The sequence below is a fragment of the Oncorhynchus nerka genome, linkage group LG23 (genome assembly GCF_034236695.1).
Source record: "Oncorhynchus nerka isolate Pitt River linkage group LG23, Oner_Uvic_2.0, whole genome shotgun sequence".
NCBI lineage: Eukaryota > Metazoa > Chordata > Actinopteri > Salmoniformes > Salmonidae > Oncorhynchus > Oncorhynchus nerka.
In genome coordinates, this window is record NC_088418.1 from 3509230 (window position 1) to 3531251 (window position 22022).

At 45.7% G+C, this 22022-nt stretch overlaps 1 protein-coding gene across 1 annotated transcript in view; it reads left to right on the forward strand.

Moving 5' to 3' along the window:
• The window catches only part of LOC115127395 (striatin-like), a 77662-nt gene that overhangs the window by 18437 nt on the left and 37203 nt on the right, over window positions 1-22022 (forward strand). The window contains exon 2 of the mRNA XM_065008443.1: window positions 12651-12754. Coding sequence (XP_064864515.1) covers window positions 12651-12754 — 104 coding nt within the window. The remainder of the gene's footprint in view (window positions 1-12650; window positions 12755-22022) is intronic.

The following is a 22022-nucleotide window of genomic DNA, read 5'->3' on the forward strand; positions in this document are numbered from 1 at the left end:
GAAAGATGAACAGAGCAAAGTACAGAGAGATCATTGATGAAAACCTGTTTGAGTGCTCAGGACCCCAGACTGGGGCGAAGGTTCACCTTCCAACAGGACAACGTCCCTAAGCACACAGCCAAGACAACGCTTCGAGACAAGTCTCTGAATGTCCTTGAGTGGCCCAGCCAGAGCTCGGACTTGAACCCGTTGTCATTATGCGGTATTGTGTGTAGTTTTTTTTGGGGGAAACTATTTAATCCATTTTAGAATAAGCTACCTACCCTTCTACCTACGCTATCCCATCTTCATCCCTTAATAAACCCCCCAAGAGTCTAATGCAACCATTGGAGCGGACTGGGACTGGAGCAGACTGGGAGAACCTTATCCTCTAACCTGATAAAGTGGCTAGCCAGTCAGCCAGCCAGTCTGCCAGCCATTCTGCCAGCCAGTCAACCAGCTAGCCAGTCCCAGACAGTCAGCTAGCCGGAGTGAAGACTGTAATGTTGGTAATAACTCCTCCTGTTTCTTCACGATATATATTTCTGCCAGGTAGGCATTGGCTACTAATTAATTGAATTAGTTTACCATTTAATTCACCATTTCCATCACCAGAAGGTTGTTATTAGCAGCATCGCTAACGGCTACAGTAAGTGTAGATGTACGCACCGCACATACCAGAAGGTTGTTATTAGCAGCATCGCTAACGGCTACAGTAAGTGTAGATGTACGCACCGCACATACTGACGGTTGTTATTAGCAGCATCACTAACGGCTACAGTAAGTGTAGATGTACGCACCTCACATACCAGAAGGTTGTTATTAGCAGCATCGCTAACGGCTACAGTAAGTGTAGATGTACGCACCGCACATACCGACGGTTGTTATTAGCAGCATCGCTAACGGCTACAGTAAGTGTAGATGTACGCACCGCACATACCGACGGTTGTTATTAGCAGCATCGCTAACGGCTACAGTAAGTGTAGATGTACGCACCTCACATACCAGAAGGTTGTTATTAGCAGCATCGCTAACGGCTACAGTAAGTGTAGATGTACGCACCTCACATACCAGAAGGTTGTTATTAGCAGCATCGCTAACGGCTACAGTAAGTGTAGATGTACACACCTCACATACCAGAAGGTTGTTATTAGCAGCATCGCTAACGGCTACAGTAAGTGTAGATGTACACACCTCACATACCAGAAGGTTGTTATTAGCAGCATCGCTAACGGCTACAGTAAGTGTAGATGTACGCACCTCACATACCAGAAGGTTGTTATTAGCAGCATCGCTAACGGCTACAGTAAGTGTAGATGTACGCACCGCACATACCGACGGTTGTTATTAGCAGCATCGCTAACGGCTACAGTAAGTGTAGATGTACGCACCGCACATACTGACGGTTGTTATTAGCAGCATCGCTAACGGCTACAGTAAGTGTAGATGTACGCACCTCACATACCAGAAGGTTGTTATTAGCAGCATCGCTAACGGCTACAGTAAGTGTAGATGTACGCACCTCACATACCAGAAGGTTGTTATTAGCAGCATCGCTAACGGCTACAGTAAGTGTAGATGTACGCACCTCACATACCAGAAGGTTGTTATTAGCAGCATCGCTAACGGCTACAGTAAGTGTAGATGTACACACCGCACATACCGACGGTTTCATGCCAGTCACTTATGCATTTTGTTCATGTCTTAATTATATTTAACTTGGGCAAATTTTCTAACCAGTTCAATACATTTATGCTAAACAAAAATATAAACACGACATGTAAAGTGTTGGTGCCATGTTCCATACACACGGAAAAAGATGATTTCTCTCAAGTTTTGTGCACACATTTGTTTACATCCCTGCTAGTGAGCATTTCTTCTTTGCCAAGATAATTCATCCACCTGACAGGTGTGACATTTCAAGAAGCTGATTAAACAGCATTACACAGGTGCACTTTGTGCTTGGCACAATAAAATATGCAGTTTTGTAACAACACAATGCCACAGATGTCTTAAGTTTTGAGGGAGCGTGAAATTGGCCTGCTGACTGCAGGAATGTCCACTCGAGTTGTTAACAGAGAATTTAATGTTCAGTGCTCTACCATATGCCGCTTACAACGTTATTTTAGAGAATTTGTCCAACCTCACAACAGCAGACAACGTGGAACCACGCCAGCCCGGGACCTCCACGCCAGCCCGGGACCTCCACGCCAGCCCGGGACCTCCACGCCAGCCCGGGACCTCCACGCCAGCCCGGGACCTCCACGCCAGCCCGGGACCTCCACGCCAGCCCGGGACCTCCACGCCAGCCCAGCCCGGGACCTCCACGCCAGCCCAGCCCGGGACCTCCACGCCAGCCCAGCCCGGGACCTCCCTCCAGCCCAGCCCAGCCCGGGACCTCCACGCCAGCCCAGCCCAGCCCGGGACCTCCACGCCAGCCCAGCCCAGCCCGGGACCTCCACGCCAGCCCAGCCCAGCCCGGGACCTCCACGCCAGCCCAGCCCAGCCCGGGACCTCCACGCCAGCCCAGCCCAGCCCAGGACCTCCACGCCAGCCCAGCCCAGCCCAGGACCTCCACGCCAGCCCAGCCCAGCCCAGGACCTCCACGCCAGCCCAGCCCAGCCCAGGACCTCCACGCCAGCCCAGCCCAGGACCTCCACGCCAGCCCAGCCCAGCCCAGGACCTCCACGCCAGCCCAGCCCAGCCCAGGACCTCCACGCCAGCCCAGCCCAGCCCAGGACCTCCACGCCAGCCCAGCCCAGCCCAGGACCTCCACGCCAGCCCAGCCCAGGACCTCCACGCCAGCCCAGCCCAGCCCAGGACCTCCACGCCAGCCCAGCCCAGGACCTCCACGCCAGCCCAGCCCAGGACCTCCACGCCAGCCCAACCCAGGACCTCCACGCCAGCCCAGGACCTCCATGCTTCTGCACCTGCGAGATGGTCTGAGACCAGCCACTGAACAGCTAATGAAACTGTCAGAAACCGTCTCGGGGAAGCTCATCAGTGTGCTCGTCGTCCTCACCCAGGGTCTTGTCCTGACTGCAGTTCGGCGTCGTAACCGACTTCTGTGTTTGCAAATGCTCACGTTCGATGGCCACTGGCTGGTGAAGTCTGCTTGTTGAAATCCAGGTTTCAACTGTACCAGGCAGATGGCAGACAGCGTGTCTTGGCGTCGTGTGGACGAGCAGTTTGATGACGTCAACGTTGTGAATCGAGTGCCCCATGGTGACGGTGGGGTTATGGTATGGTGTTTGCTGGTGTCAACGTTGTGAACCGAGTGCCCCGTGGTGACGGTGGGGTTATGGTATGGGCAGGCATAACGAACACACTTGCGTTTTATCGATGGCGATTTGAAAGCCCAGAGAACTTTGAAGAGATCCTGAAGCCCGTTGTCGTGCCTTTCATCCGCCGCCATCACCTCATGTTTCAGCATGATAATGCACGGCCCCATGTCGCAAGGATCTGGACACAATTCCTGGAAGCTGAAAATGTCCTTCCATGGGCTGCATACTCACCAGACCTAGTTGGGGCGGCAGGTAGCCTAGTGGTTAGAGAGTTAGGTCAGTAACTGAAAGGTTGCTGGATCGAATCCCTGAGCTATCAAGGTAAAAATCTGTCATTCTGCCCCTGAACAAAGCAGTTAACCCACCGTTCCTAGGCCGTCATTGTAAATAAGAATTTGTTCTTAATAACTGACTTGCCTAGTTAAACAGAAAAATAAAATAAAAATGTTTGGGATGCTCTAAATTGACGGGTACGACATTGTGTTCCAGTTCCCACCAATATCCAGCAGTTTCACACAGCCATTGAAGAGGAGTGGAACAACATTCCACAGGCCACAATCAACAGCCTGATCAACTCTATGTGAAGGAGATGTGTCTCGCTGCATGAGGATCTGGTCACACCAGATACTAACTAGTTTTCAGATGAATGCCTTTATTAAGGTATCTGTGAGCAACAGATGTCTGTATTCCATAGATTAGGACCTAATGAACTTATTTCCTTATATGAACTGTAACTCAGTAAAACCTTTGAAATTGTTGCGTTTTTATATTTTTGTTCTGTCTAGTTGATTCCCTACTAGGGTCAATAAATCTAGTTGATTCCCTACATCTAGTTGATTCCCTACATCTAGTTGATTCCCTACTAGGGTCAATACATCTAGTTGATTCCCCTACTAGGGTCAATACATCTAGTTGATTCCCCTACTAGGGTCAATACATCTAGTTGATTCCCTACTAGGGTCAATACATCTAGTTGATTCCCCACTAGGGTCAATACATTTAGTTGATTCCCTACTAGGGTCAATACATTTAGTTGATTCCCCACTAGGGTCAATACATTTAGTTGATTCCCCACTAGGGTCAATACATTTAGTTGATTCCCTACTAGGGTCAATACATTTAGTTGATTCCCCACTAGGGTCAATACATTTAGTTGATTCCCCTACTAGGGTCAATACATTTAGTCGATTCCCTACTAGGGTCAATACATCTAGTCGATTCCCCTACTAGGGTCAATACATTTAGTTCATTCCCCTACTAGGGTCAATACATTTAGTTGATTCCCTACTAGGGTCAATACATTTAGTTGATTCCCTACTAGGGTCAATACATTTAGTTGATTCCCCTACTAGGGTCAATACATCTAGTTGATTCCCCTACTAGGGTCAATACATCTAGTTGATTCCCTACTAGGGTCAATACATCTAGTTGATTCCCTACTAGGGTCAATACATCTAGTTGATTCCCTACTAGGGTCAGTACATCTAGTTGATTCCCTACTAGGGTCAGTACATTTAGTTGATTCCCTACTTGGGTCAATACATTTAGTTGATTCCCTACTAGGGTCAATACATATAGTTGATTCCCTACTAGGGTCAATACATTTAGTTGATTCCCCACTAGGGTCAATACATTTAGTTGATTCCCTACTAGGGTCAATACATCTAGTTGATTCCCTACATCTAGTTGATTCCCCTACTAGGGTCAATACATTTAGTTGATTCCCCTACTAGGGTCAATACATCTAGTTGATTCCCTACTAGGGTCAATACATTTAGTTGATTCCCTACTAGGGTCAATACATTTAGTTGATTCCCTACTAGGGTCAATACATTTAGTTGATTCCCTACTAGGGTCAATACATCTAGTTGATTCCCTACTAGGGTCAATACATCTAGTTGATTCCCTACTAGGGTCAATACATCTAGTTGATTCCCTACTAGGGTCAATACATCTAGTTGATTCCCCCACTAGGGTCAATACATTTAGTTGATTCCCCACTAGGGTCAATACATTTAGTTGATTCCCTACTAGGGTCATACATCTAGTTGATTCCCTACTAAGGTCAATACATCTAGTTGATTCCCTACATCTAGTTGATTCCCCTACTAGGGTCAATACATCTAGTTGATTCCCCACTAGGGTCAATACATCTAGTTGATTCCCTACTAGGGTCAATACATCTAGTTGATTCCCCACTAGGGTCAATACATTTAGTTGATTCCCTACTAGGGTCAATACATCTAGTTGATTCCCCACTAGGGTCAATACATCTAGTTGATTCCCCACTAGGGTCAATACATCTAGTTGATTCCCCACTAGGGTCAATACATTTAGTTGATTCCCCACTAGGGTCAATACATCTAGTTGATTCCCTACCAGGGTCAATACATCTAGTCGATTCCCTACTAGGGTCAATACATCTAGTTGATTCCCCACTAGGGTCAATACGTCTAGTTGATTCCCTACTAGGGTCAATGCATTTAGTCGATTCCCTACTAGGGTCAATACATCTAGTTGATTCCCCACTAGGGTCAATACATTTAGTTGATTCCCTACTAGGGTCAATACATCTAGTTGATTCCCTACATCTAGTTGATTCCCCTACTAGGGTCAATACATTTAGTTGATTCCCCCACTAGGGTCAATACATTTAGTTGATTCCCCCACTAGGGTCAATACATTTAGTTGATTCCCTACTAGGGTCAATACATCTAGTTGATTCCCTACATCTAGTTGATTCCCCACTAGGGTCAATACATTTAGTTGATTCCCTACTAGGGTCAATACATCTAGTTGATTCCCTATTAGGGTCAATACATCTAGTTGATTCCCTATTAGGGTCAATACATCTAGTTGATTCCCTACTAGGGTCAATGCATTTAGTCGATTCCCTACTAGGGTCAATGCATCTAGTTGATTCCCTACTAAGGTCAATACATCTAGTTGATTCCCCACTAGGGTCAATACATCTAGTTGATTCCCTACTAGGGTCAATACATCTAGTTGATTCCCTACTAGGGTCAATACATCTAGTTGATTCCCTACTAGGGTCAATACATCTAGTTGATTCCCTACTAGGGTCAATACATCTAGTTGATTCCCTACATCTAGTTGATTCCCCACTAGGGTCAATGCATTTAGTCGATTCCCTACTAGGGTCAATACATCTAGTTGATTCCCCACTAGGGTCAATACATCTAGTTGATTCCCTACTAGGGTCAATACATCTAGTTGATTCCCTACTAGGGTCAATACATCTAGTTGATTCCCTACATCTAGTTGATTCCCCACTAGGGTCAATGCATTTAGTCGATTCCCTACTAGGGTCAATACATCTAGTTGATTCCCCACTAGGGTCAATGCATTTAGTCGATTCCCTACTAGGGTCAATACATCTAGTTGATTCCCTACTAGGGTCAATACATCTAGTTGATTCCCTACTAGGGTCAATACATTTAGTCGATTCCCTACTAGGGTCAATACATCTAGTTGATTCCCTACTAGGGTCAATACATCTAGTTGATTCCCTACATCTAGTTGATTCCCCACTAGGGTCAATGCATTTAGTCGATTCCCTACTAGGGTCAATACATCTAGTTGATTCCCTACTAGGGTCAATACATCTAGTTGATTCCCCACTAGGGTCAATGCATTTAGTCGATTCCCTACTAGGGTCAATACATCTAGTTGATTCCCTACTAGGGTCAATACATCTAGTTGATTCCCCACTAGGGTCAATACATCTAGTTGATTCCCCACTAGGGTCAATACATCTAGTTGATTCCCCACTAGGGTCAATACATCTAGTTGATTCCCCACTAGGGTCAATACATCTAGTTGATTCCCCACTAGGGTCAATACATCTAGTTGATTCCCCACTAGGGTCAATACATCTAGTTGATTCCCCACTAGGGTCAATACATCTAGTTGATTCCCCACTAGGGTCAATACATTTAGTTGATTCCCCTACTAGGGTCAATACATTTAGTCGATTCCCTACTAGGGTCAATACATCTAGTCGATTCCCCTACTAGGGTCAATACATTTAGTTCATTCCCCTACTAGGGTCAATACATTTAGTTGATTCCCTACTAGGGTCAATACATTTAGTTGATTCCCTACTAGGGTCAATACATTTAGTTGATTCCCCTACTAGGGTCAATACATCTAGTTGATTCCCTACTAGGGTCAATACATCTAGTTGATTCCCTACATCTAGTTGATTCCCCACTAGGGTCAATGCATTTAGTCGATTCCCTACTAGGGTCAATACATCTAGTTGATTCCCTACTAGGGTCAATACATCTAGTTGATTCCCCACTAGGGTCAATGCATTTAGTCGATTCCCTACTAGGGTCAATACATCTAGTTGATTCCCTACTAGGGTCAATACATCTAGTTGATTCCCTACTAGGGTCAATACATCTAGTTGATTCCCTACTAGGGTCAATACATCTAGTTGATTCCCTACTAGGGTCAATACATCTAGTTGATTCCCTACTAGGGTCAATACATCTAGTTGATTCCCTACTAGGGTCAATACATCTAGTTGATTCCCTACTAGGGTCAATACATCTAGTTGATTCCCTACTAGGGTCAATACATTTAGTTGATTCCCTACTAGGGTCAATACATTTAGTTGATTCCCTACTAGGGTCAATACATTTAGTTGATTCCCCTACTAGGGTCAATACATCTAGTTGATTCCCCTACTAGGGTCAATACATCTAGTTGATTCCCTACTAGGGTCAATACATCTAGTTGATTCCCTACTAGGGTCAGTACATCTAGTTGATTCCCTACTAGGGTCAGTACATTTAGTTGATTCCCTACTTGGGTCAATACATTTAGTTGATTCCCTACTAGGGTCAATACATATAGTTGATTCCCTACTAGGGTCAATACATTTAGTTGATTCCCCACTAGGGTCAATACATTTAGTTGATTCCCTACTAGGGTCAATACATCTAGTTGATTCCCTACATCTAGTTGATTCCCCTACTAGGGTCAATACATTTAGTTGATTCCCCTACTAGGTCAATACATCTAGTTGATTCCCTACTAGGGTCAATACATTTAGTTGATTCCCTACTAGGGTCAATACATTTAGTTGATTCCCTACTAGGGTCAATACATTTAGTTGATTCCCTACTAGGGTCAATACATCTAGTTGATTCCCTACTAGGGTCAATACATCTAGTTGATTCCCTACTAGGGTCAATACATCTAGTTGATTCCCTACTAGGGTCAATACATCTAGTTGATTCCCCCACTAGGGTCAATACATTTAGTTGATTCCCCACTAGGGTCAATACATTTAGTTGATTCCCTACTAGGGTCATACATCTAGTTGATTCCCTACTAAGGTCAATACATCTAGTTGATTCCCTACATCTAGTTGATTCCCCTACTAGGGTCAATACATCTAGTTGATTCCCCACTAGGGTCAATACATCTAGTTGATTCCCTACTAGGGTCAATACATCTAGTTGATTCCCCACTAGGGTCAATACATTTAGTTGATTCCCTACTAGGGTCAATACATCTAGTTGATTCCCCACTAGGGTCAATACATCTAGTTGATTCCCCACTAGGGTCAATACATTTAGTTGATTCCCCACTAGGGTCAATACATTTAGTTGATTCCCCACTAGGGTCAATACATTTAGTTGATTCCCCACTAGGGTCAATACATCTAGTTGATTCCCTACCAGGGTCAATACATCTAGTCGATTCCCTACTAGGGTCAATACATCTAGTTGATTCCCCACTAGGGTCAATACGTCTAGTTGATTCCCTACTAGGGTCAATGCATTTAGTCGATTCCCTACTAGGGTCAATACATCTAGTTGATTCCCCACTAGGGTCAATACATTTAGTTGATTCCCTACTAGGGTCAATACATCTAGTTGATTCCCTACATCTAGTTGATTCCCCTACTAGGGTCAATACATTTAGTTGATTCCCCCACTAGGGTCAATACATTTAGTTGATTCCCCCACTAGGGTCAATACATTTAGTTGATTCCCCCACTAGGGTCAATACATTTAGTTGATTCCCTACTAGGGTCAATGCATTTAGTCGATTCCCTACTAGGGTCAATACATCTAGTTGATTCCCCACTAGGGTCAATACATTTAGTTGATTCCCTACTAGGGTCAATACATCTAGTTGATTCCCTACATCTAGTTGATTCCCCTACTAGGGTCAATACATTTAGTTGATTCCCCCACTAGGGTCAATACATTTAGTTGATTCCCCCACTAGGGTCAATACATTTAGTTGATTCCCTACTAGGGTCAATACATCTAGTTGATTCCCTACATCTAGTTGATTCCCCACTAGGGTCAATACATTTAGTTGATTCCCTACTAGGGTCAATACATCTAGTTGATTCCCTATTAGGGTCAATACATCTAGTTGATTCCCTATTAGGGTCAATACATCTAGTTGATTCCCTACTAGGGTCAATGCATTTAGTCGATTCCCTACTAGGGTCAATGCATCTAGTTGATTCCCTACTAAGGTCAATACATCTAGTTGATTCCCCACTAGGGTCAATACATCTAGTTGATTCCCTACTAGGGTCAATACATCTAGTTGATTCCCTACTAGGTCAATACATCTAGTTGATTCCCTACTAGGGTCAATACATCTAGTTGATTCCCTACTAGGTCAATACATCTAGTTGATTCCCTACATCTAGTTGATTCCCCACTAGGTCAATGCATTTAGTCGATTCCTACTAGGGTCAATACATCTAGTTGATTCCCCACTAGGTCAATACATCTAGTTGATTCCCTACTAGGGTCAATACATCTAGTTGATTCCCTACTAGGGTCAATACATCTAGTTGATTCCCTACATCTAGTTGATTCCCCACTAGGGTCAATGCATTTAGTCGATTCCCTACTAGGTCAATACATCTAGTTGATTCCCCACTAGGGTCAATGCATTTAGTCGATTCCTACTAGGTCAATACATCTAGTTGATTCCCTACTAGGGTCAATACATCTAGTTGATTCCCTACTAGGGTCAATACATTTAGTCGATTCCCTACTAGGGTCAATACATCTAGTTGATTCCCTACTAGGTCAATACATCTAGTTGATTCCCTACATCTAGTTGATTCCCCACTAGGGTCAATGCATTTAGTCGATTCCCTACTAGGGTCAATACATCTAGTTGATTCCCTACTAGGTCAATACATCTAGTTGATTCCCCACTAGGGTCAATGCATTTAGTCGATTCCCTACTAGGGTCAATACATCTAGTTGATTCCCTACTAGGTCAATACATCTAGTTGATTCCCTACTAGGTCAATACATCTAGTTGATTCCCTACTAGGTCAATACATCTAGTTGATTCCCTACTAGGTCAATACATCTAGTTGATTCCCTACTAGGTCAATACATCTAGTTGATTCCCTACTAGGTCAATACATCTAGTTGATTCCCTACTAGGTCAATACATCTAGTTGATTCCCTACTAGGGTCAATACATCTAGTTGATTCCCCACTAGGGTCAATACATCTAGTTGATTCCCCACTAGGGTCAATACATCTAGTTGATTCCCCACTAGGGTCAATACATCTAGTTGATTCCCCACTAGGGTCAATACATCTAGTTGATTCCCCACTAGGGTCAATACATCTAGTTGATTCCCCACTAGGGTCAATACATCTAGTTGATTCCCCACTAGGGTCAATACATCTAGTTGATTCCCCACTAGGGTCAATACATCTAGTTGATTCCCCACTAGGGTCAATACATTTAGTTGATTCCCCACTAGGGTCAATACATTTAGTTGATTCCCTACTACCATTTGATGTTCCAAACATATTGTGGAGAGATGAGAGCGAGCATAAGGAAATGAGTATTGATTAGTCATGGAAATATGTCCTTAAAACATTTTTACCAGTATTTTGGCGCAGAGACAGACGATTTTTATTAACTCTACCTAGCAAAAAAAAACTAATATAATTTAAAAAAAAAATGTTGTCCAAGTATCAATATAATATCGTCCAAAAGTAATATTGTGATCTGTAACTGTATGGAGTGTTTCTCTCTACTGTCCAATGTGGACTTCTTCAGCTTCATAGATAAATCATTAGTCTCAGACAAGTAAGTGGTTTAATCTCTCGTCTCTGTAGACTGAACAGACGGAGAGTTTTTCTATAGCCTACAGTGTGTACATGTTATGTTCCAGATGGAGAGAGCCTGTTCGGAGGATGTTCTGGATGTGTTTCTATAGAAGGATGTTGTGGGACTGTCTTGGAGGAGGATGTTCTGGATGTTTCTATAGAAGGATGTTGTGGGACTGTCTTGGACGAGGATGTTCTGGATGTTTCTATAGAAACATTGGATGAGGATGGTGGGTGGATGTGAAATGAAGCTCACATTTATTTAAATCTGGTTTAAGCAGCTGTGACTCATTTTGTTTTAGACATCAACAGTCCTGCTTTCAAAGAGAATCTCACTCACTCACTCACTCAGAAAATACTCCTTCTCGATTGTCTCGCTTTCCCAGATTCTGTGGTGCCCACTTGCTACGGACTAAAGACAGGGTTCTGGTTGGGCTCATCTCCTGACTGTTCCCTGTTTACCTGTGTTATGCTGTAAGGTGTAGAGTCTCCCCTGCCCTGTGGTAGGACTAGAAGACTGTGTTGGTCTGGGTAGCCTGTCTAATGTGCTGAACCGTGTGTGTCCAGGGTTCTGTTTGCTGGTAATAGCCGGCTTTTGGTTGATAAAAAATAAGCAAAGTTTTTAAATCAACTCTGTGCCAATTGTCTGAAGAGACATCTAATTTGCTTTTGATCCTGTTTCCCCGCAGTCTGGTGTCCCCCCCCCCGCAGTCTGGTGTCCTTCCCCGCAGTCTGGTGTCCCCCCGCAGTCTGGTGTCCCCCCGCAGTCTGGTGTCCCCCCCAGTCTGTTGTCCCCCGCAGTCTGGTGTCCCCCCCGCAGTCTGGTGTCCTTCCCCGCAGTCTGGTGTCCCCCCCGCAGTCTGGTGTCCTTCCCCGCAGTCTGGTGTCCCCCGCAGTCTGTTTCCCCCGCCCACAGTCTGTTTGTTCCCCCCGCCCGCAGTCTATCCCCCCCGCAGTCTGTTTCCCCCCGTCTGTTCAGCTTCTTATGGAAAAAATCATTTCTCCCAAGACGAACAATTACGTAATCTAGAATGTGAGCAATATTATCTCGGACAGAGAAATATATCCAAGTTAATGCAGGTATATTGACATACGAATGATGAAACAGTTTGTCTGCTGAATGTGTTGAGTGTTGATTGTGATGCCTTTTCCCTCTAGGCCTAGATAGACTTCCTGCAAGGCCAGAGGAAAGCTCTGATCATGTGTAGTTGATTAATGGCATGCGATATGTTTCCTCCAGGCTCAGACAGCGTTCCTCCAGGGAGAGAGGAAAGGACAGGAGAACCTGAAGAAGGACCTGGTTAGGAGGATCAAGATGCTGGAATACGTTCTCAAACAGGAGAGGTACGTTACAGAACCCGATGACCATCTGTGGGTCTCTTGCGGTGTTGATATGCAAACTGTAATCAAGTGTCAAACTCCGGTGGCATGTTAGACAATTTTCGATACTAGCTAATAAACATACATATAGATGACATTGATTTTTAGCGGTGGCAAATGAGAATATGACATTAAAAGTGGCTCTGACTCATAGTAAGGAGCCTATAAAACCAGCTTGCCAGAAACGGGTAACTGTCGGGGATATAGATGTCGGGGGATATAGATGTCGGGGGATATAGATGTCGGGGGATATAGATGTCGGGGGATATAGATGTCGGGGGATATAGATGTCGGGGGATATAGATGTCGGGGGATATAGATGTCGGGGATATAGATGCCGGGGATATAGATGTCGGGGGATATAGATGTCGGGGGATATAGATGTCGGGGGATATAGATGTCGGGGGATATAGATGTCGGGGGATATAGATGTCGGGGGATATAGATGTCGGGGGATATAGATGTCGGGGATATAGATGCCACTGCTTCGGTCGGCGGGCCCCAAACCCATCCAAATGTAGCAATGCAAAAAAATACATTCAAACGTTACGAATTGCAGATTCACGTTTTGTTTTGCTCATATTGCTATTTCTACCTAAAACACCTCTTTTGTGACCAACCGAGGCGTCTTCTCCTTCAGTGTTTGAACTCCATGTGACAGTGTGTCCACAGTCATTGATCTACTGTCGTTTTGCTAAACGACCCCAGCAGCATGTGGACACCCCTTCAAATTAGTAGATTCGGCTATTTCAGCCACATCTGTTGCTGACAGGTGTATAAAATCAAGCACACAGCCATGCAATCTCCATAGACAAACATTGGCAGTAGAATGGCCCTTACTGAAGAGCTCAGTGACTTTCAAAGTGGCACTGTCATAGGATGCCATCTTTCCAACAAGTCAGTTTGCTTGAGCTGGCCCGGTCGACTGCAAGTCCTGTTATTGTGAAGTGAAGGCGTCTAGGAGCAACAACGGCTCGGCCACGAAGTGGTAGGCCACACAAGCTCACAGATTGGGGCCGCCGAGTGCTGAAGCACGTCAAATTCACGTTACCTCATTAGCTAGCTTTTGCTAGCAACCTGGGGCGCGTTCAGCAGGACGCAACGTTTCGTAACTTTCTGATATAAATCTCCCATGTAGAACAAACACGCCTCTGACATGTTGATTGTTATCTCTATTCATGGAATATCTATCTGCAACTTTCAAGAATGTTTTGCATCTGAACGTAGCCATGGTAACATTACCAGTAGACTACTGAGCGTAGCCATGGTAACATTACCAGTAGACTACTGAGCGTAGCCATGGTAACATTAGTAGTAGACTACTGAGCGTAGCCATGGTAACATTACCAGTAGACTACTGAGCGTAGCCATGGTAACATTAGTAGTAGACTACTGAGCGTAGCCATGGTAACATTACCAGTAGACTACTGAGCGTAGCCATGGTAACATTAGTAGTAGACTACTGAGCGTAGCCATGGTAACATTACCAGTAGACTACTGAGCGTAGCCATGGTAACATTACCAGTAGACTACTGAGCGTAGCCACGGTAACATTAGTAGTAGACTACTGAACGTAGCCACGGTAACATTACCAGTAGACTACTGAGCGTAGCCACGGTAACATTACCAGTAGACTACTGAGCGTAGCCACGGTAACATTACCAGTAGACTACTGAGCGTAGCCACGGTAACATTAAATCAAATCAAATTGTATTTGTCACATACACATGGTTAGCAGATGTTAATGCGAGTGTAGCGAAATGCTTGTGCTTCTAGTTCCGACAATTCAATGATAACCAACAAGTAATCTAACTAACAATTCCAAAACTACTGTCTTATACACAGTGTAAGGGGATAAAGAATATGTACATAAGGATATATGAATGAGTGATGGTACAGAGCGGCATAGGCAAGATACAGTAGATGGTATTGAGTACAGTATATACATATGAGATGAGTATGTAAACAAAGTGGCATAGTTAAAGTGGCTAGTGATACATGTATTACATAAGGATGCAGGAGATGATATAGAGTACAGTATATACGTATACATATGAGATGAATAATGTAGGGTATGTAAACATTATATTAGGTAGCATTGTTTAAAGTGGCTAGTGATATAATTTACATTTCCCATCAATTCCCATTATTAAAGTGGCTGAAGTTGAGTCAGTGTGTTGGCAGCAGCCACTCAATGTTAGTGGTGGCTGTTTAACAGTCTGATGGCCTTGAGATAGAAGCTGTTTTTCAGTCTCTCGGTCCCAGCTTTGATGCACCTGTACTGACCTCGCCTTCTGGATGATAGCTGGGTGAACAGGCAGTGGCTCGGGTGGTTGTTGTCCTTGATGATCTTTATGGCCTTCCTGTAACATCGGGTGGTGTAGGTGTCCTGGAGGGCAGGTAGTTTGCCCCCGGTGATGCGTTGTGCAGACCTCACTACCCTCTGGAGAGCCTTACGGTTGTGGGCGGAGCAGTTGCCCTACCAGGCGGTGATACAGCCCGACAGGATGCTCTCGATTGTGCATCTGTAGAAGTTTGTGAGTGCTTTTGGTGACAAGCCGAATTTCTTCAGCCTCCTGAGGTTGAAGAGGCGCTGCTGCGCCTTCTTCACGATGCTGTCTGTGTGAGTGGACCAATTCAGTTTGTCTGTGATGTGTACGCCAAGGAACTTAAAACTTACTACCCTCTCCACTACTGTTCCATCGATGTGGATAGGGGGGTGTTCCCTCTGCTTTTTCCTGAAGTCCACAATCATCTCCTTAGTTTTGTTGACGTTGAGTGTGAGGTTATTTTCCTGACACCACACTCCGAGGGCCCTCACCTCCTCCCTGTAGGCCGTCTCGTCGTTGTTGGTAATCAAGCCTACCACTGTTGTGTCGTCCGCAAACTTGATGATTGAGTTGGAGGCGTGCGTGGCCACGCAGTCGTGGGTGAACAGGGAGTACAGGAGAGGGCTCACAACCTACCCTTGTGGGGCCCCAGTGTTGAGGATCAGCGGGGTTGTTGCCTACCCTCACCACCTGGGGGCGGCCCGTCAGGAAGTCCAGTACCCAGTTGCACAGGGCGGGGTCAAGACATCCTGGTCCGTGACAGTGCTGGTTCTCTTTTTGTAATCCGTGATTGACTGTAGACCCTGCCACATACCTCTTGTGTCTGAGCTGTTGAATTGAGATTCTACTTTGTCTCTATACTGACGCTTAGCTTGTTTGATTGCCTTGCGGAGGGAATAGCTACACTGTTTGTAGTATTCGGTCATGTTTCCGTTCACCTTGCCCTGATTAAAAGCAGTGGTTCGCGCTTTCAGTTTCACGTGAATGCTGCCATCAATCCACAGTTTCTGGTTTGGGAATGTTTTAATCATTGCTATGGGAACGACATCTTCAACGCACGTTCTAATGAACATTACTGGTAGACTACTGAAAGTAGCAACGGTAACATTACCAGTAGACTACTTAACGTAGCCATGGTAACATTACCAGTAGACTACTGAGCGTAGCCATGGTAACATTACCAGTAGACTACTGAGCGTGGCCACGGTAACATTACCAGTAGACTACTGAGCGTAGCCACGGTAACATTACCAGTAGACTACTGAGCGTAGCCACGGTAACATTACCAGTAGACTACTGAGCGTAGCCACGGTAACATTACCAGTAGACTACTGAGCGTAGCCACGGTAACATTACCAGTAGACTACTGAGCGTAGCCACGGTAACATTTGGAGGCACAGAAACGGAAAAGGGATAATAACTCTAGCTGCCTGGGTCAAGACCCCCTCTCTAGCTGACTGGGTCAAGACCCCCTCTCTAGCTGACTGGGTCAAGACCCCCTCTCTAGCTGACTGGGTCAAGACCCCCTCTCTCGCTGACTGGGTCAAGACCCCCTCTATAGCTGACTGGGTAAAGACCCCCTCTATAGCTGACTGGGTAAAGACCCCCTCTATAGCTGACTGGGTAAAGACCCCCTCTATAGCTGACTGGGTCAAGACCCCCTCTATAGCTGACTGGGTCAAGACCCCCTCTATAGCTGACTGGGTCAAGACCCCCTCTATAGCTGACTGGGTCAAGACCCCCTCTATAGCTGACTGGGTCAAGACCCTCTATAGCTGACTGGGTCAAGACCCCTCTATAGCTGACTGGGTCAAGACCCCCTCTATAGCTGACTGGGTCAAGACCCCCTCTATAGCTGACTGGGTCAAGACCCCCTCTATAGCTGACTGGGTCAAGACCCCCTCTATAGCTGACTGGGTCAAGACCCCCTCTATAGCTGACTGGGTCAAGACCCCCTCTATAGCTGACTGGGTCAAGACCCCTCTATAGCTGACTGGGTCAAGACCCCTCTATAGCTGACTGGGTCAAGACCCCTCTATAGCTGACTGGGTCAAGACCCCTCTATAGCTGACTGGGTCAAGACCCCTCTATAGCTCACTGGGTCAAGACCCCCTCTATAGCGGACTGGGTCAAGACCCCCTCTATAGCGGACTGGGTCAAGACCCCCTCTATAGCTGACTGGGTCAAGACCCCCTCTATAGCGGACTGGGTCAAGACCCCCTCTATAGCGGACTGGGTCAAGACCCCCTCTATAGCTGACTGGGTCAAGACCCCCTCTATAGCGGACTGGGTCAAGACCCCTCTATAGCGGACTGGGTCACAAGACCCCCTCTATAGCTGACTGGGTCAAGACCCCCTCTATAGCTGACTGGGTCAAGAACCCCTCTATAGCTGACTGGGTCAAGAACCCCTCTATAGCTGACTGGGTCAAGAACCCCTCTATAGCTGACTGGGTCAAGAACCCCTCTATAGCTGCCTGGGTCAAGAACCCCTCTATAGCTGACTGGGTCAAGAACCCCTCTATAGCTGACTGGGTCAAGAACCCCTCTATAGACGACTGGGTCAAGAACCCCTCTATAAATCAAATCAAATCAAATCAAATTTTATTTGTCACATACACATGGTTAGCAGATGTTAATGCGAGTGTAGCGAAATGCTTGTGCTTCTAGTTCCGACAATGCAGTGATAACCAACAAGTAATCTAACTAACAATTCTAAAACTACTGTCTTATACACAGTGTTAGGGGATAAAGAATATGTACATAAGGATATATGAGTGAGTGATGGTACAGAGCAGCATACAGTAGATGGTATCGAGTACAGTATATACATATGAGATGAGTATGTAGACAAACCCGTCGACTGGGTCAGGAACCCCTCTATAGCCGACTGGGTCAGGAACCCCTCTATAGCCGCCTGGGTCAGGAACCCCTCTATAGCCGCCTGGGTCAGGAACCCCTCTATAGCCGCCTGGGTCAAGAACCCCTCTATAGCCGCCTGGGTCAAGAACCCCTCTATAGCCGCCTGGGTCAAGAACCCCTCTATAGCCGCCTGGGTCAAGAACCCCTCTATAGCCGCCTGGGTCAAGAACCCCTCTATAGCCGACTGGTTAAATCACTATTTTGAATCACTTTATTCTCTGCTTGTGTGTATCGGGTTGTGTTGCGTGTAAAATGTATGTAGGCTGAATTAGGAAGTTACATGGCCTGATAATTGTTATATAATATTATTATTGTATATATTTGTAATATTTCTGCTGTTGGGAAGAGAATAAGATGTTATGCAAAACAATATGTTGGTAGGACAAGGCCACAAACACTGAGTATACAAAACATTAAGAACACCTGTTCTTTTCATGACACAGACTGACCAGGTGAATCCAGGTGAAGGCTATATGATCCCTCATGGATTTCACTTGTTAGATCTTCGATCAGTGTAGATTAAGAGGGGTTAAAGGAGGATAGGTTAGGAGGAGACGGGTTAAAGGAGGATAGGTTAGGAGGAGACGGGTTAAAGGAGGATAGGTTAGGAGGAGACGGGTTAAAGGAGGATAGGTTAGGAGGAGACGGGTTAAAGGAGGATAGGTTAGGAGGAGAGGGGTTAAAGGAGGATAGGTTAGGAGGAGACGGGTTAAAGGAGGATAGGTTAGGAGGAGACGGGTTAAAGGAGGATAGGTTAGGAGGAGACGGGTTAAAGGAGGATAGGTTAGGAGGAGACGGGTTAAAGGAGGATAGGTTAGGAGGAGACGGGTTAAAGGAGGATAGGTTAGGAGGAGAGGGGTTAAAGGAGGATAGGTTAGGAGGAGAGGGGTTAAAGGAGGATAGGTTAGGAGGAGAGGGGTTAAAGGAGGATTTTTTTAAGCCTTGAGACAACTGAGACATGGATACAGATGTGATGTGACCAAAATGAAAGGGAGTCTAGTTTACCAAAACAGCGGGCCATTTTAGTCATTTTTGACAACTAAATGAAGTGGATTTTAAAGTGTGCCGAAATGACATGAGGTAATGCGAGCGCAACACGGTAATGTATAGCAGCTTTCCTCGATTTCAGAAGAATCATTCCCCCAGTGGCTGATGGGCAATGCTGGACACGGATGGCTGTAGCGTAGCGGGGCCATTTACACATCACATAGCATCATCACATGAACCTATGACCTTTCACATGAATGCACCACACTGATAAAGACAGAGGGCCCGACAGCCAAAAGTGTTCACGTGAACAAGGCAGTTAACCCACTGTTCCTAGGCCAGTTAACCCACTGTTCCTAGGCCAGTTAACCCACTGATCCTAGGCCAGTTAACCCACTGATCCTAGGCCAGTTAACCCACTGTTCCTAGACCAGTTAACCCACTGTTCCTAGACCAGTTAACCCACTGTTCCTAGGCCAGTTAACCCACTGTTCCTAGGCCAGTTAACCCACTGTTCCTAGGCCAGTTAACCCACTGTTCCTAGACCAGTTAACCCACTGTTCCTAGGCCAGTTAACCCACTGTTCCTAGACCAGTTAACCCACTGTTCCTAGACCAGTTAACCCACTGTTCCTAGGCCAGTTAACCCACTGTTCCTAGGCCAGTTAACCCACTGTTCCTAGGCCAGTTAACCCACTGTTCCTAGGCCAGTTAACCCACTGTTCCTAGGCCAGTTAACCCACTGTTCCTAGGCCAGTTAACCCACTGTTCCTAGACCAGTTAACCCACTGTTCCTAGGCCAGTTAACCCACTGTTCCTAGGCCAGTTAACCCACTGTTCCTAGGCCAGTTAACCCACTGTTCCTAGGCCAGTTAACCCACTGTTCCTAGGCCAGTTAACCCACTGGTCCTAGGCCGTCATTGAAAATAAGAAATGTGTTCCTAACTGACTTGCCTGGTTAAATAAAGGTCAAATAAACATGGCGGTGAAACTTACACAGCAGAAAATCCGAGGGTCTACAGATGACAGATGACCCTGGAAGGAAAAGACAGTCCCCTGGTGTTGTGACGTCTGTACAGAGGACAGATTGGTGTCTGGTTACTGATGACACTGCCCTGGAACGGTTTCTGTCTGCCTTACCCTGGGGGAAACTCAATCAAGACAAGGTCACAGCTCTACTGCTCTCTGAGTGTTTCTGTCCTCCTGTCCTTTCGTTGAGCGGTTTCTGTCTGCCTTTCCCTGGGGGATCGTTCATCCCCTTGTGTTCCAGGAAAAGCAACAGCAGCAGGATCATTTTCGACTCCTCTTTCTGAGTCTGTTCACCGACACTATGGTGTCAGCTCTGTGCCTGCAACAGCAGGTTGCCGTGGTAACAACAATGATGCTCTCCCTCCCCATGGTCGCTCTGCCTCTGGAACAGGATGTAGAGATGTCATTTCTATCTCCCCTCTTTTTTTAAATCTTTTTTTTATCTCTCTCTCTCTCTTGCTCCTCTCTCTCCCGCCCCCTTTCTTCCTGGACCAATCAGATGTGCCTAGACCTACTGTTAAGTTAGCAGGTTGTTCGCTATCTAGGTAACATGAGTGAACGTTGTTTGTTGTCAAACCAATAATTAGCAACCCGGGATTAGTTTAAAACAGCCTGCGACATGGTTTGTGAAAATATGTCAAATCCGTGAGAACCCAATTTTTTTTTTTTATAAAAAAAAAAATTAAAGCCACCTCTGGCCACATGGGTCCTGTTTTACCTCTGGCCACATATGGGTCCTGAAAATCACATTTGTAGGATTTTTAATGAATTAATTTGCAAATTATGGTGGAAAATAATTATTTGGTCAATAACAAAAGTTTCTCAATACTTTGTTATATACCCTTTGTTGGCAATGACAGAGGTCAAACGTTTTCTGTAAGTCTTCACAAGGTTTTCACACACTGTTGCTGGTATTTTGGCCCATTCCTCCACGCAGATCTCTTCTAGAGCAGTGATGTTTTGGGGCTGTTGCTGGGCAACACGGACTTTCAACTCCCTCCAAAGATTTTCTATGGGGTTGTGATCTGGAGATTGGCTAGGCCACTCCAGGACCTTGAAATGCTTCTTACGAAGCCACTCCTTCGTTGCCCGGGCGGTGTGTTTGGGATCATTGTCATGCTGAAAGACCCAGCCACGTTTCATCTTCAATGCCCTTGCTGATGGAAGGAGGTTTTCACTCAAAATCTCACGATACATGGCCCCATTCATTCTTTCCTTTACACGGATCAGTCGTCCTGCTCCTTTGCAGAAAAACAGCCCCAAAGCATGATGTTTCCACCCCCATGCTTCACAGTAGGTATGGTGTTCTTTGGATGCAACTCAGCATTCTTTGTCCTCCAAACACGACGAGTTGAGTTTTTACCAAAATGTTCTATTTTGGTTTCATCTGACCATATGACTTTCTCCCAATCTTCTTCTGGATCATCCAAATGCTCTCTAGCAAACTTCAGACGGGCCTGGACATGTACTGGCTTAAGCAGGGGGACACGTCTGGCACTGCAGGATTTGAGTCCCTGGCAGCGTAGTGTGTTACTGATGGTAGGTTGTGTTACTTTGGTCCCAGCTCTCTGCAGGTCATTCACTAGGTCCCCCCGTTTGGTTCTGGGATTTTTGCTCACCGTTCTTGTGATCATTTTGACCCTACGGGGTGAGATCTTGCATGGAGCCCCAGATCGAGGGAGATTATCAGTGGTCTTGTATGTCTTCCATTTCCTAATAATTGCTCCCACAGTTGATTTCTTCAAACCAAGCTGCTTACCTATTGCAGATTCAGTCTTCCCAGCCTGGTGCAGGTCTACAATTGTGTTTCTGGTGTCCTTTGACAGCTCTTTGGTCTTGGCCATAGTGGAGTTTGGAGTGTGACTGTTTGAGGTTGTGGACAGGTGTCTTTTACACTGATAACAAGTTCAAACAGGTGCCATTAATACAGGTAACGAGTGGAGGGCAGAGGAGCCTCTTAAAGAAG